Source organism: Balaenoptera borealis (assembly GCF_965194805.1).
Source record: "Balaenoptera borealis genome assembly, chromosome: 7".
Lineage (NCBI taxonomy): Eukaryota > Metazoa > Chordata > Mammalia > Artiodactyla > Balaenopteridae > Balaenoptera > Balaenoptera borealis.
Genome location: NC_138864.1, coordinates 51,795,539 through 51,811,289, shown reverse-complemented (window position 1 = coordinate 51,811,289; position 15,751 = coordinate 51,795,539). Strand labels below are relative to the sequence as shown.

Genomic DNA, 15,751 nt, shown 5'->3' with positions numbered 1-15,751 from the left:
CTCCTCTGTGTGTAGCTTTGGGCTGGCAGGGAGCCCTGGCTAGTCAGCCTGGGGAGTTTTTAATGGCTAGAAACACCTAGCTTTTTAGTGGTTACTGTACAGTCATTGTGCCCACAAACAAAGCAAATCTCCTCCTCATTTCAGCTGTTGTTTTCAAGTTGGCCCAGGGTGACACCTATCACCTTCAGGCATGGCAGGTACCTTGTAGCTTCTTTGTTTTTTGCCTCACAGACATGAGTGCCATGCAGGCTTTTGGTCTTTTTAAAAATTAAACCTACTTGTATTTTGGGAACCATAGGAATATCCTGCTGCCTAGTTTTATTGTAAATATTCTCCATGAGTTTTGTTTTTGCTAAATAATTTTACTGTTTTGATGTGAAAATTTAAAAAGATTAAGCCATTTGTCAAGAATTCTCCACTTAGTATTTCCTTAAATACTTTACTGGGAAAGTTTTTTCTGGATATCCAGTGTTCCAAATTGCTAGATACAGAAGTCCTTTTTAGACATTTAAATTTCTTGCAATTAATGAAATATTAGAATTTATTCTTTGAATTTTCTGGATATCCAGTGTTCCAAATTGCTAGATACAGAAGTCCTTTTTAGACATTTAAATTTCTTGCAATTAATGAAATATTAGAATTTATTCTTTGACTTTTTCTATGTTTGTTTTATACTTATTTTGTCATTTATTTGAATTTTATTTTTTTATATTTATCTGCTAATTTGAAAGTATATTTCTCATTTTCTTTTTTAGAAGTAAACAGAAAGATCCATGGATCTTCCCTCACCCCCAAAATTTCTCTTTAATTGCACCTCTGGGCTGGTGGGAATATGAGGAAAATCTCAAAAGTTCAGAATGGTAAGAAACTACAAACTCATTTCCCCAATATTGCCACACAAAAATACATATAAAATTATATAATTTTTGTAATTTGGATCTGTGAGTTTATTTTTTTGCTTTTAAAATTGTAACTCATTGAATAGGCATTCATATACAGTAAGGAAACTGTTAAATAACCAATGCCCAAAGTTATAATCCTAAAACATACATGCATGGAAATTCAAAATGGATATTGCAGACTCCTACTGCATCCTCAAAAGGTTTCCACAATTGCCCTGGTCATTATGTTCAAAGAGGCAGACGGCAGAAGAAGGCCTAGAGAAAATCTAACTTCTTTTAAATCACCTTGGGTCACATTTTATTTGTGAGAACCAGTCCAATGTCCTTAGGTAGACATCAGGGAAAATGGTCCTTGTCCACTCAGCTACTTTCTAGTTAATTATGCTATAGAAGGGTGCAGTCTTAAATCTCTATCAGGTGTTTTCAGTGACTGTCAAAAACTCAAAACACTTATGGACATTTTAATAAGTGTAATTAAAGTGATCATTACTAGGGATAAAAAACACATTAAACCAATATACTGCTCATTTATTTTCACTTTGATAGCTCAAGAGCGCTGAATTTTTTTTTTTTTTTTTGGATGCACCAGGTATTACTTGTGACAGGCAGGCTCCCTAGTTGCAGCTCATGGGCTCCTTAGTTGTGGCATGTGAAATCTTAGTTGCGGCAGGCATGTGGGATCTAGTTCCCTGACCAGGGATCGAACCCGGGCCCCCTGCATTGGGAGCGTGGAGTCTTAACCACTGCGTCACCAGGGAAGTCCCTGTCTTTCTTTTTTAATCTTAGACTTATTCGAAGAAACATATGTTTGTCGAAAGAGCTAAATGACACTAGCCTAGTTGAACTGTCACTGATGTGACATTAGCAGAATGCCTGGCCCCGCCATTTCCTAAATTTGTTTCCTTGGACAAGTTATTTAATCTCTTTGCTTCTTTTTATTTAGGTATAAAATAGAGATATAAATTATACCTGACAGAGTAATAGAGAGGATTAAATAAATTATGATTTATAATACACATAAAATGGAGCGGCACATAGAAAGTCCATCTGTTGTCCTTGTTTTATTTTTTTTATTATTAAATATTCTCTAATTATCTATAAAATTGAATGCTAGAAACTCCTTGAGATAGCATTTACAAAATATTTTGAAAATAATATATTCCCATGCAGATGCAAAATATTATCCCCCAAAATGCTATTTAGCTTTGGCAAATACCCTGAATTTCCCATTTAATCACCCTTTCCACCCGGATTCTTTTAATTGGTAACTAGTGGATGTTCCTGTCCTAATAAATACATTTTAAACTAGGTTCTATCCCTTATAGGCATGAAATAGTGTGAGCCTGTTTCTTCTTACAGATCTCACTAAACACATGGATCTGGTTAAGTCCCAGGGTGAAAGAGGGGCGGAAAGCACTATTATACAACCTGCATATTTCCCCTGTGGACAATCTATGGAGAGAATGATATAAGCCATCCTTTGAAACAGTCCATGTGGTACATAATAACCCTGTGGTATCTCAAAATAGGATTTATTTAGTCATTTACATGATAGTTTTGAAAGACATACATCTTGTGACGCTAAAGCCCAACTGTATTAAGTCATCAAAGATAACCACTACTGAGGGGAGGCATAGCTGATTGGTTAAATTCTAAATGAGGACACAACCTGAAGGAATAGATCCAGGTAACATTTGTCATAATTTATACCCAATCTTGACAAACTGCTTTAAAAAAAATCAAAATAGGTATAATAAAATAGCTGCCAAATTGAGTAGTCCATGTACTTCACCCTAGCGGTGTGCTAAGTGGTTTACAGATTGAGTATCTATGGAAAACAAAGAATCTTTTTTATAATCCTCCAGGAAATTTAGGTCGTCAAATATTGTATTACTGTCTCCAATTATATATGAAGAAAAGTCAGGAATTGCAGATGTGTGGGATGCATGAATTTCCATATTTCATAAGAAATCATGTAAATGTCTAAAATATAGTTCTCAGTAAAAGCTATTATCTTTGGAATGCCATTCATATCACATGCTTCTTTTTAGTGCCTTCTAAATATGTGTTCCCTCTAGAGTTGGCTTGGTTTGAGAGTATGTTCTCCCAGTTGCCTATTTCTTATCAAAGAATTTAGAACTTAATAGATAGCACACTTCTGGACCAGACCAATTCCCTTTCTCTCACTATATGGAGGAAGAATCTGCAGTTCAGAGAGGTTAGTTAGCAAGTGTTTAAAAATAATGCCTTAACATATTGTGCTCAAAAGCTATCTTGTTGAATGCATGAATGAATTAATGTCACCCAATCAGTGGAAACACTGGCACAACACAGATTTTTGTTCTTGACCCTTTTTCTCTTGGTTAAAGACTTAATGCTCAGGCTCCAGCCTTTTGTCATGATGTAATATGTGTTAAATAGAGGTGTAAAGTCATTTTGAGTGAACAATGATTTGCATAACTTGGTTCATGCTGTCAGCATGAATTGTAGAGACATAATTTTACTGCTGAGTTTTCTGTGTTTTATATTCCCCCTCCATGGTAAGCAATGAGGTTTATGGTTGTTATTTCATTTGAACTTCGAAAGAACTTTGCAAGAGATAGAGCAGCTTTTATTATGAGAAAACTGATAGTCTGGTGTTACAAAACCTGGCAGGAATTTGTGGATGCATTCACATATAGCCCTAAATAATTTCTTTTTCTCTTCTATTCTTTAGAAAGTCAGAACAATGTTTTATGTACAAATATATTACACTTGTATGTGTGTACTTAAGATGGGGACAGTGAGAATGTGCGACTCTCCCTCTTTTATCATAAGCTATTTCGCCACTAAGATTCTGTATGTCTAGATATGTTTATAGGCATCTTCCAGGAGCTTGTTTACAAGCACTTTACAAAGCTCACCAGGACATATGATAATTCATGGGAAGACAGAAACACTATTGATAATGAAAGCTTTAAAAAAGATAGTTCTCTTTGCTAAAAGCATAAAGACAATATATTTGCTCAGCTGATCTCCAGTGACTTGTGTCTCAGTGCTTTGGAGAAAATTTACTGGAGGAAAAAAACCCAACAAAATGAAACCCAAAATTTAAAATAACAATTTTTCCTCCCAACAAACAATAGTCCAGGAACAAATGACTTCACTGGTCAATTCTACCAAAACTTTAAAAGAGAATTAATACCAACCCTTCTCAAACTCTTCCAAAAAATAGAAGAGAAGGAAAAACTTCCAAACTCATTTTACAAGGCCAGTATAACCCTGATACAAAAACCAGACAAGGATACAACAAGAAAAGAAAATTACAGGCCAATATCTTTGTTGATCATAGATGCAAAAATCTTCAACAAAAAAAAAATTAGCAAACTGAATTCAACAGCACATTAAAAGGATCATACACCATGATCAAGTGGGATTTATTCCAGGGATGCAAGAATGGTTCAACAACCACAAATTAATGTGATACACCACTTTAAAATGAAGGATAAAAAAAATCATATATCCATCTTAATAGTTGTAGAAAAAACATCTGATAAAGTTCAACATCCATTTGTGATAAATCTCTCAATAAAGTGGGTACAGAGGGAACATAACTCAGCATAGTAAAGGCCATATATGACAAACTCACAGCTAACATGGTATTGAATGGCAAAAAGCTGTAAGCCTTTCTTCTAAAGATGCCTACTGTCTCCACTTTTGTTCAACATAGTATTGGAAGTCCTAGCCACAGCAATTAGGCTAGAAAAAGAAGTAAGAGGCATTCATACTGGAAATGAAGAAGTAAAACTTACTTTTTTACATCATGATACTATGTACAGAAAACCCTGAAGACTCCACCAAAATCTTGTTACAACTAATAAATGAATTCAGTAAAGTCACAGGATGCAAAGTCAATATACAGAAATCTATGGCATTTCTATACATTAATGATGAACTATCAGGAAGAAAAATTGAGAAGACAATCCCATATACAAATACCTCAAAAAGAATAAAATACTTACAAAAATTTAACCAAAGAGGTGAAAGACCTGTACACTGAAACCGTAAAACACTATGAAAGAAATTGAAGATGACACAAATAAATGCCAAGAAATTTCACGCTCATGGGATGGAAAGATTAATACTGTTAAAACGTCCATACTACCCAAGGCCATCTATAGATTCAATGCAATCCCTAAATGTGCATTTTGGTGTCAATGTCACATTTGTGTCAATGGCACATTTCACACAATGCAAGGATATAATTCTAAAATTTGTATACAGCCACACACACACACACACAAATAAAAACAAAAAAATAAATAGCCTAAGTAATCTTGAGAAAGAACAATAAAGCTGGAAATATCATGCTCTCTGATGTCAAACTATACTACAAAGCTACATTAATTAAAGCACAGTGATGTTATGTTAAGTAAAAAATATTATAGAACAATATGAATAGTATGGTTCTATTTGAGGAAGGTATCATAAAATACATATGTAAGCAAAATTAAGAAAATAAAAATCATTGACTTGTTAATATTTTGTTGTAGCTTCTGAAGTTGGTACAAGGAATGTGGGCTATTTAAAATAAAAAATGAAACAAAGAAAAACACAAAACAAAAACAACAAAAAAATAATTAAAACAGTGTGATACTGGCATGAAAAAAGACACGTAGATGAATGGAACACAATCTAGAGACCATACATAAACCCACACATACATGGATAATAAATTTATGATGAAAAGCCAAGAATATACAATGGAGAAATAGTCTTTTCAATAAATGGTTCTGGGAAAACTGGACAGCCACATGCAAAAGAATAAAATTTGACCATTATCTTATGCCATGTGCAAAAATTAAACTAGATTAAAGACTTGAATGTAAGACCTGAAACCATAAAATTCCTAGAAGAAAATGTACTTGGTAACCTCACTGACATTGGTATTAGAAGGCTTTGTGGATCTGACTCCAAAGGCAAGGGAAACAAATAAATAAGTGGGACTATATCAAAGTAAAAAGCCTCTGCACAGCAAAGGAAACCATCATCAAAATGGAAAGGCAACCTACTAAATGGGAGAAGATATTTGCAAGTCATGTATCTATTAAGGGGTTAATATACAAAATAAATGAAAAATTAATAAAACTCAATATTAAAAATCCAACAATCTGATTTTAAAATGGGTAGAGGATCTGAATAGACATTTTTCCAAAGAAAACATACAAATGGCCAACAGGTAGGTAAAAGGTACTCAATACTGCTAATCAAGGAAATGCAAATCAAAACCACAATGAGGTATCACCTCACATCTGTTAGAATGGCTACCATCAAAAGGACAAGAGATAATATATACTGGTGAGAATGTAGAAGATGTGCACTGTTAATGGGAATGTAAATTGACACAGCCAATATGGAAAACAGTATGTAGAGTCTTAAAAACATTTAAGAACAAAACCACCATATGACCTAGCTATTCCACTTCTATTTATCTGAAGAAGACAAAAACACTAATTCTAAAAGATAAATGCACCCCTGTGTTCATTACAGCATTATTTGCAATAGCCAATATATGGAAACAACCTAAGTACATTGATGGTTGAATGGATAAAGAAGATGTGACATTTTATATGTGCATACACACACATACATACTGTATATACACGTACATATACATATATACCATACATATATATATATATATATATACACACACACACACACGAACACAATGGAATACTACTCTGCCATAAAAAAGTGAAATCCTGCTGTTTGTGACATCATGGATGGACCTTGAAGATAGTATGTTAAGTGAAATAAGTCAGCTGGAGAAAGACAAATAAATACTGTATGATTTTACTGATATGTGGAATCTAAAACAACAGCAACAATAAAACCAACTAATAAATAAAATAAAACAGAAACACATTCATAGATAGAGAACAAAGTAGTGGTTACCAGAGGGTAAGGGAGTTAGGGGGGGCAAAATAGGTGAGGGGGGTTAACTGTATGTGATGTGTGCTAACTATATACTGTGCTGATCTTTTCACAGGATAGTAAACACATGTCAAGTCATTATGTTGTATACTTGAAACTAACACTGTTATATGTCAAAGATATCTCAATTTTAAAAAAGAAAAAAATAATAATTGAAGCAAAAAATAATTATTTTGTTACCCAATGTCTTCCTGAGGAAAAAAAAAAAACTCTTCCTTTTAGGAGGCACCGACTATGGTAGCAAGTGACCTGGCGGCATCAGAACTGGTGATAGCATTGCTATCAGGAGTCACTGGAAGCATCCAGGGTTTACTGGTGAGCTAATGGGCAATACTGGGGTAGTGTAACAGCAGATTGGAGGTGTCTTGACAGCAAACAGGGAGGCACTTTTCTTGGCTTTGGGATCAGGGTAGTGCATGCTTTGCCGCCACTCAAGGAGACAAGCTCAGAGCACACCTGTAAGCTCTTACCAGGACATACGGAAACTGGTGCAGGGCCTCCTGCACCCCTGTCACCCAGCAAGGTCAGCAGTCCCTGAACCTGGCAGCTGTCTATGCCAGTAATGAGATCAACGTGAGTGATGTCAAGGTCTATAGCTCCCACTATGACGAGATGCTGGCCCAGAACACAGCTGCATTGCACCTAGCGATCTACAGTGCTGCACATGACATCCTGATTGAGCAGTACAAGTGCTCAGAGGGGATTCAGAAGTATGACTACAACCTCAAGTTTGCCTTTGGGGACTCCACTATGACATTCAGAAGAGTATTCAGATGAAGACTGATGCCTTCCATTATATGCAACTGGGGAATGCCTCTAGGGTCCTCCAACTCTGCAGGATGAGGAAGTGATCCACCTGTTTGGGGGCACCCAGCATACCCCCTGTACCCGGTGGGCAGTTTCTACAGCAAAGTTCCCTCCATCATACATTTCATGGACATCTTCTACTGCCAGAGATGTCACTGTTCTGCATGGTAGACCACTTCCTGGCTCATGATCTGGAGTTTGACCAAGTGTACCAATACAAGGATGTGATGGAGGTCATTCAAGATGCCACACAAGACATGACCTCATATACCAGTGGATTGAGTGGGGACCTAGAGAAGTACATCCCGAAAGTGAATATTGCTATCCTGAGCCACCTGGTGGCCCATGGGAAACAGCTGTTCCTCATCACCAACAGTCCCTTCAGCTTCGTGGACATGGAGATGTATCATATGGTGGGTCTTGATTGGTCAACCCTTCAATGAGGTTATCCTCCAAGTGGACAAGTCCAGCTTTTTTCACCAACCAGCACAGTACTGCAGAAAACTCAATGAAAAGGGCTTAGTCCAGTGGGACCATATCACCCGCCTGGAAAGGTAAGGATCCTTCCACAGGGAAACCTGTTGGACTTCCTGGTCTGATGGAATGGGATGGCCTCTGCATGCTTTACTTTGGAGAACACCTCAACAGTAACCTGGAAGATTTCAGGCCCCAGGACGACTGGTGCAGTGGTGCCATCATGCCCAAGCTGGAATACGAGATCCACATCATCAACACAACACAGAACATGACCTATGCTCACAGACCCTGACGTTGCACTCATGGGATTGCTGGAGCATAAGTAGACCTTCCAGGATGTGAAGTCCAGGCAGGGGCTGTGTGCCTGGAAGAAGGAACAGCAGGAGCCGAGTTGCATCACCTAGGTCCTATTCAATGCTCAGTTTGGGAACATCTTCCACACCTTCCAAAACCTCACCTTCTTCTCAGGGCATCTCTTGTGTGTATCTGACCTTGGCATGGCCTCCCTAGGTTAACTGCTCAACCACTGAGTGGCTTTTACCTCATCCAGGCCCTACTCACCCCTGCAGCATGAAGCAACCTGCTGGATGGACCGACTCTGCACCTGCTGCAGGAAGATGCCTTTCCTTGGCAACGTGGCCCACATGTGCCGAAGGCACCTCTATTGTCAAGGGAAGGCCCCTGCCCTTCCTGCTCCGCCCACACTGGATGTCTGTCCACACAAGCAGCAAAGGTGGTCTTCTTCTCGGAAAAAACAACGGAAACAAAAACAAAGCCCCCAGAATTATACTGCACAGCAATCAGAAAGGCTAAAAGAGCCAAGATACCAAGTGTTGGCAAGGATATGGAGAAACTGGAGCTCTCTCACATTAGGAGTGCAAGTTTTATATCCATGTTGAAAGATTGTTTGGCAGTGCCTACTAAGGCTGAATATACATAATCCCTGTTACTTAGATTTCCAATTTTAATGGAGACTCGAGAGAAATGTATATATTTGATTACCAAAAACCGTGTATACGAAACTCTATAGCAGCATTGTTCATACTAACCTTGACTGAAAATAACCCCAAATCCATCAACAGTAGAATTGGATAAAAGAACTGTGGCATATTCATTCAATGGAATAATTTCCAATAATAAAATTAAACGAACTAGTGTTAAGTGCAACAACATAAAAGAATCTCACCCACAAAATGTAGCACAACAGATGTCAAATATAAAAAATATAGCTCTTATGATTCCATTTATATAAAATTTAAAACTGATGAAACTAATCTATAGTACTTGGAATCTAGATGGGATTGGGGGAGGAGGTCGTCTAAGTGACTGGAAGAAGGTATTATAAGTCCTTCTGGGGGTTGGTGTTATTCTATTTCTCGACTTGTCCATTTATGTGTGTATGTTACAGATAAGTTACTGGAAAGCAAGCAAGTCTAAGTATCTCCATTAAGACGAATATCTGATTGGCAACTTCTATAGGTCTCCTTAATCAAACTCCACAATACCTTTTAGTGAAGCTTGAAAATATAAAAAAGTTGGGTTCAATCCCTGTTTCAAAAAAAAAAACAAAAAAAACCAGGAAGCACTGATGGCTGATAGCTGTGACTACGCTGGAAATGAGTTTTTAAAACTCTAAGCTCTTTCCAGCCGTAAGCTATGAGCCCTCTCATAGCTTTAAATAATCTGGAAGAATTCTTGTATCCACTGGTGAATGCACTGATTCTTATTATTTCCCCCCAAGTAAATCTAAAATCAACATCATGAACCTTGTCTGCCAAGTCAAAATGTGTAGCTTAAACCACTTTTATACAGAAAGGAAAAAAGCACTTAAGGTTCCCACATCCCTACAACTTCCCCGTAAGAGGGGCCAAATAGCTGTGTCCTTTAAGAAGCGATCGTCTGGTTGGAGATGCCATGGCTCACGATTTCATTAGGTGACTCCCTCAGGGATAATTACCCTAACTTTACATTTTCTCATGTAACATGACAATTAAAGCTATTTATTACTAGGCTTCCTTCCTGGCAATAGCACCATTTTTAGACCTGTCCTCAACTCCCGAACTGACAACATGGAAATGTTGTAGGCTCGTTTATCTTTCTTATTTCCAAGTCCCACTAAGTGTTTCCCTTATCTGATTCAGACTTTGGAAAGCATCTTTCAAAATTCTATGACTCCTCACCTTCATTAATACTGGAAAATGTACTAAGTGGACATTTAGTGAACAGGAGCTAGCAATGAATGCTGGCACGTGCATATACACATATAGGCATATAGTACTGCGACATGATTCTAACAGCTTTTTAGGTGTCGGAGGTGGGCAGAAAGAGGTACTTGTGAGTTTCATGAATCTACTCCTGCCTGGAACAGTCCTATCTCCGGGACCTATGTGTCCACAATACGAGCTGAAGACTCAGGTGATTCACCTTATTTCAGTTCTCCTATCCTTGCTCATCATTGTAATCCGAGTGCCTTGTTAGGCTCTCAGGAGGACTTCCTTGGGGAGACAGAGGTGTCATAAATTATAACACTGCCTCTATCATTTCCTATGAGAGCCTTTTCTTCATCCTGGAGAACAGAGTACCTTCTTGTTTTCAAAAATCCAATAAATAATGGTGCCCACAGGAAGGCCCATAAAGACCTGAACCTTAAAGCTCTCAGGCTCATTTAGAAACTGCTCACACAGGAAGTTTAAAAGCAGGAACCACAAACTTGTCCTGGGTTCACCTATCGCCTATAAAAACACGACCTGCGGTGCCAGTTTCAAAGCTGGGCAATTGTAGCTGACCCTGGAGGGCATGGTACTTTTTAGTACAATAAGCTGGTTTCTTTTCACATTCAAGACGGGTGGAAGGAGAGTTTGTTACAGCCAGATACAAAGTAATCCTTTGGCTGTAATTCAGACGGATTTGCAAAGTATGATTTTCTTGGAAGAAAAATGAATCCCTTAACTGTTTTCGCCTGCCATTACAACAGCACTAACAGTTGCCTAATTTTCCATCTGCATATTATTTGGAAACGGTAAAAGTTAGGGTAATATAACGTGCAGATGAGTGAAAACAGAATTTGTTTGCTTTCCTTCTTGCCTACACACAGGGTTTACTGATGTGTAAATCACAGAATCTGCTCACTTGGTGTGTAAGCTGTGTTTTGATGTGAGTTCCAGTGTGCGTTTTAGACTCGGGCTGCCGAGGAAACTTTTAGGAATGTATTACAGGTAAAACACCAGGAGACAGCATTTATGTGACAGAAAGTGAATGACAGCTTATTAACTATTCTGTCTGAACAGTTAAAGGCTTTTACTCTTTCAGTGAGTGAATGGGGGAAAATCCTCTGCTTCTGTCACTTTAGGTTACAGTAAGAAAAGAAGATAATTATCTGTTAGCTGTTTTCAGCCCCTCAAGAACTTGGAAGGAGACGGAGGTGGAGCCAAAAGGTAGGATTCTCCGTCCAGTATCTAACTCTTCAACTAGATCTGTTCTTCTCTTCTCTCTTGTACATACTGAAAGTATAACTTTCAGGTATAGCAATGGTTATCTTTTTAAAAAGTTTGAAAACCATGACGGATATTGCACCAACTAAAATCACAGTGCAAGCAGAAAAGGTGGCATCAACAAGTTTTAGACTTTTAAAAAAAATACTGACCTCAGAATATGAGGGCAAACTCCGTACACAGCACCCCCTCTAATTAAGTGACTGCCATCCATGGAAGGGAAATATCCATCAGCATAATACAATCCCCAAGCTTAGCTGGAGACACAGTTATGATTCATCTGAAGTTCAGTCTTGGACGTGGCAATTTACCTGATGTGACACATAATGCCAAACGAGGAGAAAAGAAGTTGAATTCTATTCATGTATTTGTAGCTCACGGTTTATGGCCAAAATAATATAATTGGCATTTTGGATAATAATCAGTGCTAGATATTTGATAAATTATTTTCTTAAACTCTTATAAATGATTATTCTCTTAATGTATCCTAGGAAGATTACTAAATCATACAGGAAAGAGGTAAACTGAATAGTCCAAGATAGGAAAATAGAATTCCACTGAGTAAAAAGTTATCTGGTAATCTCACTCTGTTGTACTACCTTATTAATCAGCATTGAATTTCAGGATTATTTTTCTTTTAGCTTTGGATATAGCCTGTTATAATCAGAAAAATCATGTGCCAAGTGGTCTGCGGCCTGTTTGAAAACTTCACTTATGAGAAAACCCTTCTGGCTTCCTTGAAATGGAACCTGGCGTTTCACTATTTCTGCAGTCTTCAGTAGTTCATGTGTGGTGTTGCATATGCACACCGTGTACTCGGCCTGTATTAGTAAGCAGTACTGGGGTAAGAGGCATAATTACCATATACAAACTAGAATGATTGGCACAGACTCATTTATTGTCTCTAATCTGAGGAAAGGTGATTTTGACTTGAGAAGTAACTGGAGATTACAAAGCACTGGCGTTAACCGTATTTTAGCCGAAAAGTGGGCAGTTTATTCATCCTTAATTTACTCAGATACTCCTGATTTTCTTTACTTTTTCTTCCTAAGAAGCCCAGTAGAATTTCTTTTTTTTTCTGGTGGATCCAGTTAGTCTTGCAATTCTGTGAAAGCAATCTAAACTTATTGGCTACATTATGAGAACAGGAGAGAATAACACCTCCTTGTCTCAGCTTTCTACTCCAGTCTTTTATCCTTTTACAGATATGCCAAGTCACTGGGGAGACATGGTGGTCTCTAAGGCAGCATTCTGGAGCCAGGAGTGCGTCGGAGAATGTAATCAGCGGTTAGATCTAAGGTTACATGAGTCCTGGCTCATCAGCCTGATGCATCAATGTGTGAAAGCTATTTCTTGTGCTTGGCTTTAGAGAATATGGATACATTCTAAGTAGCTTCTCTTTTTTCAAATCTGTATGTTTAACATTAAAACAGCTGATATTATACCCAGAGAGTATCTCCATCATCAGTGATCTTACAATTTCACATCTTAAAAATAACATATTCTATATTACTTGAGCATTTTCTAATAATACAATTGTAATCAGGTATTATTTCTGTCAAGGAGTTGAACTTGGCTGAAGCAAACAAGTGTAATTATGTATCCAAATATCTCATGAGTTAATCTCTATTCAGAGGTTCTTAGCCTGAGGTACAAGGATATAATTCAGTGGGTTCAAAGAAACTTCTAAAATAAAAAAATTTTAAAAAATAGGCATATATATTACATATTTTCAGTGTCCTTTTTGCTAAAAAAAAAAAAAAAACCCATGGCTTTTATCAGAATTTTCCCCCCAAACTGCTAAGCAATCAGTGCTAAGCACCACTGATTTTATAATGATTTGTTATTATGATTAGTAGTAATAGTACTAAAGTAGTATTTTGCTGATGAATCAAAACTGAAATTTGTAAAACAAATTCAGAAATAACTATAGGTATTTTTTTTTTTTTTTTTTTTTTTTGGCTGTGTTGGGTCTTCTTTGCTGCACGCGGGCTTTCTCTAGTTGCGGCGAACGGGGGCTATTCTTTGTTGCAGTGCGCAGGTTTTTCATTGCGGTGGCTTCTCTTGTTGCGGAGCACGGGGCTCTAGGCATGCGACTTCAGTAGTTGCAGAGCGCAGGCCCTAGAACGCACAGGGTTCAGTAGTTGCAGCGCGTGGTCTCTAGAGCGCAGGCTCAGTGGTTGTGGTGCACAGGCTTAGTTGTTCTGTGGCATGTGAGATCTTCCCGGACCAGGGATCGAACCTGTGTCCCCGGCATTGGCAGGCGGATTCTTAATCACTGCACCACCAGGGAAGTCCCACTATAGGTATTTTCAAGTTTATGATTATCTATTATAAAAAGATTGTCAACATGCTGTCCCCTATCTGACACATTACATGATCATAGCATGGATTCCAAAATACCTGGAGTCAAAACAAAAGTTTTCCCCAAAGCTTTGTGCTTTTAACAAGTAAGAATCAATCAATTACACAGTGATGCCTCACTTCCTGACACTATTCTAAGTGCTCTGCACATTTTATCTAATTTAATCTCCCAAACAAGTTTATAGATTAGGTACTATTGTTTCCATCCCAGTTTTACAGATGATAAAACCAACACAGAGAAAGTTGCATATTATGCCCACCGTCAGTGAGTTAGTAAGTCTGGCCTTAGAATTTGTAAATTAACCACTGTAGCTATGCTACCTTGAGAATCAAAGATCACATGACACAGAGAACAGTACACATTTCAAGGCTCATGTCTTAGATTGAAGTACACATTTCAAGGCTCATGTCTTAGATTGAAGTAACAGTAGGACTCCTTTACCATTTTCTTCCTATCATCAACATCAGATCTTCCCAACTCCTATTTCCATAGTCTTTGTAGCTCTCAATCCTGCAGTCTCATCAACAACTTTAGTGATGTCCTGTATCAAGAACATGCATCTGTTTCATTGTCTCTACTTATCTTTTGTTTTCTTCAACCTTCTCTCCAGGAAAAAGGATTCTATGGTTAATGTTAAAAATTAGAATGGTAACTGAGTGTACCTCCATCCTCCCATTTTTGCATCCCTTAGGATATGACACGAAGGGGTAGGCTTTCGTAGTTCAAGTCAACACAAACATGCCTATGAAATGCACCTTTGTGGAAAATTCAGCACATGCTACAACTTTTTTAAGTATAGTTTGCTCATTAGTGGCCAGCAAATACCAAACTTGAGGTAGCTGTATTGTTTCGTGATGTCATGTATGGTATCATGGTCACCCTGTTTATGTTTACTGGGGAATAGAAATTCAATTTGACCACATCAAGAAGTAATTATTCTCACTAAAGAGAGTGGAAATAATTTTATCACCTTACCTGCAATATGGCTAACAATACAGATTAACTGAAAAATAGTCAAATGAGAGATGAGCTGAGTTAACACATACTTCTATGATTAACAAGTAAAACAGGCATCCAGGAATTGACATCATACTGAAATTTAAAACTCAAACATTGAGGTTTTCCTTTGTATTAATATGTCTTTCCAACTCCTGAGTAAGCATATGCATACAAACTCACTTTAAGCAATTGCTTTATCAGAGCTTGAGGACTACGTGAAAATATTAAAAAGACGCTTGGGACAAGGACTGATAATTTCCAGCACATCTGGCAAGGAGGAAAAATTTGTGATACATAGAAGTGAAGGGGAATGGGAAGTTGGCATAAGAACATCATACTCTATTTTTAGTGTGTTTTATGAAATTAAGTTTTGTTGTGTGTGTCAAGAAACACAGAATACATGGTCATTTAATCTAAGTCAAAATAAGCTTGGATTTTCACACAACCTTAAGGAAAACATCTTTTGTAAAACTGAACTCTTCTAAATTAAAGTCAGGGGTTTGTTGGTAGTTAAATAAAAATACATTTGTGTACCATTGAAAATAGTTTAACTGCTTCTGATTATCCAGATAGTTTGGAGTATATCAATAGAGAAAATTATCAATAACAATAATTGCCATGGTTGGGATATAAAATATTTCTCTCAGTGTGATTCCTTGTTATTATGAAGATATGCTTGAAGATAGTGACAATGTATGCCGTCAGTACAATAGTAACTAAAAGTTTTGCCACAA

General features: G+C 37.4%; 1 protein-coding gene across 1 annotated transcript in view; it reads left to right on the top strand.

The window, feature by feature from the left end:
• Positions 1-559: 559 nt before the first annotated feature.
• The window catches only part of LOC309631761 (uncharacterized protein), a 30,258-nt gene continuing 15,066 nt past the window's right edge, over positions 560-15,751 (top strand). The window contains exon 1 of the mRNA XM_082398683.1: positions 560-12,952. Within this exon, the coding sequence (XP_082254809.1) occupies positions 12,792-12,952 (161 nt within the window). The 5' untranslated portion in view covers positions 560-12,791. The remainder of the gene's footprint in view (positions 12,953-15,751) is intronic.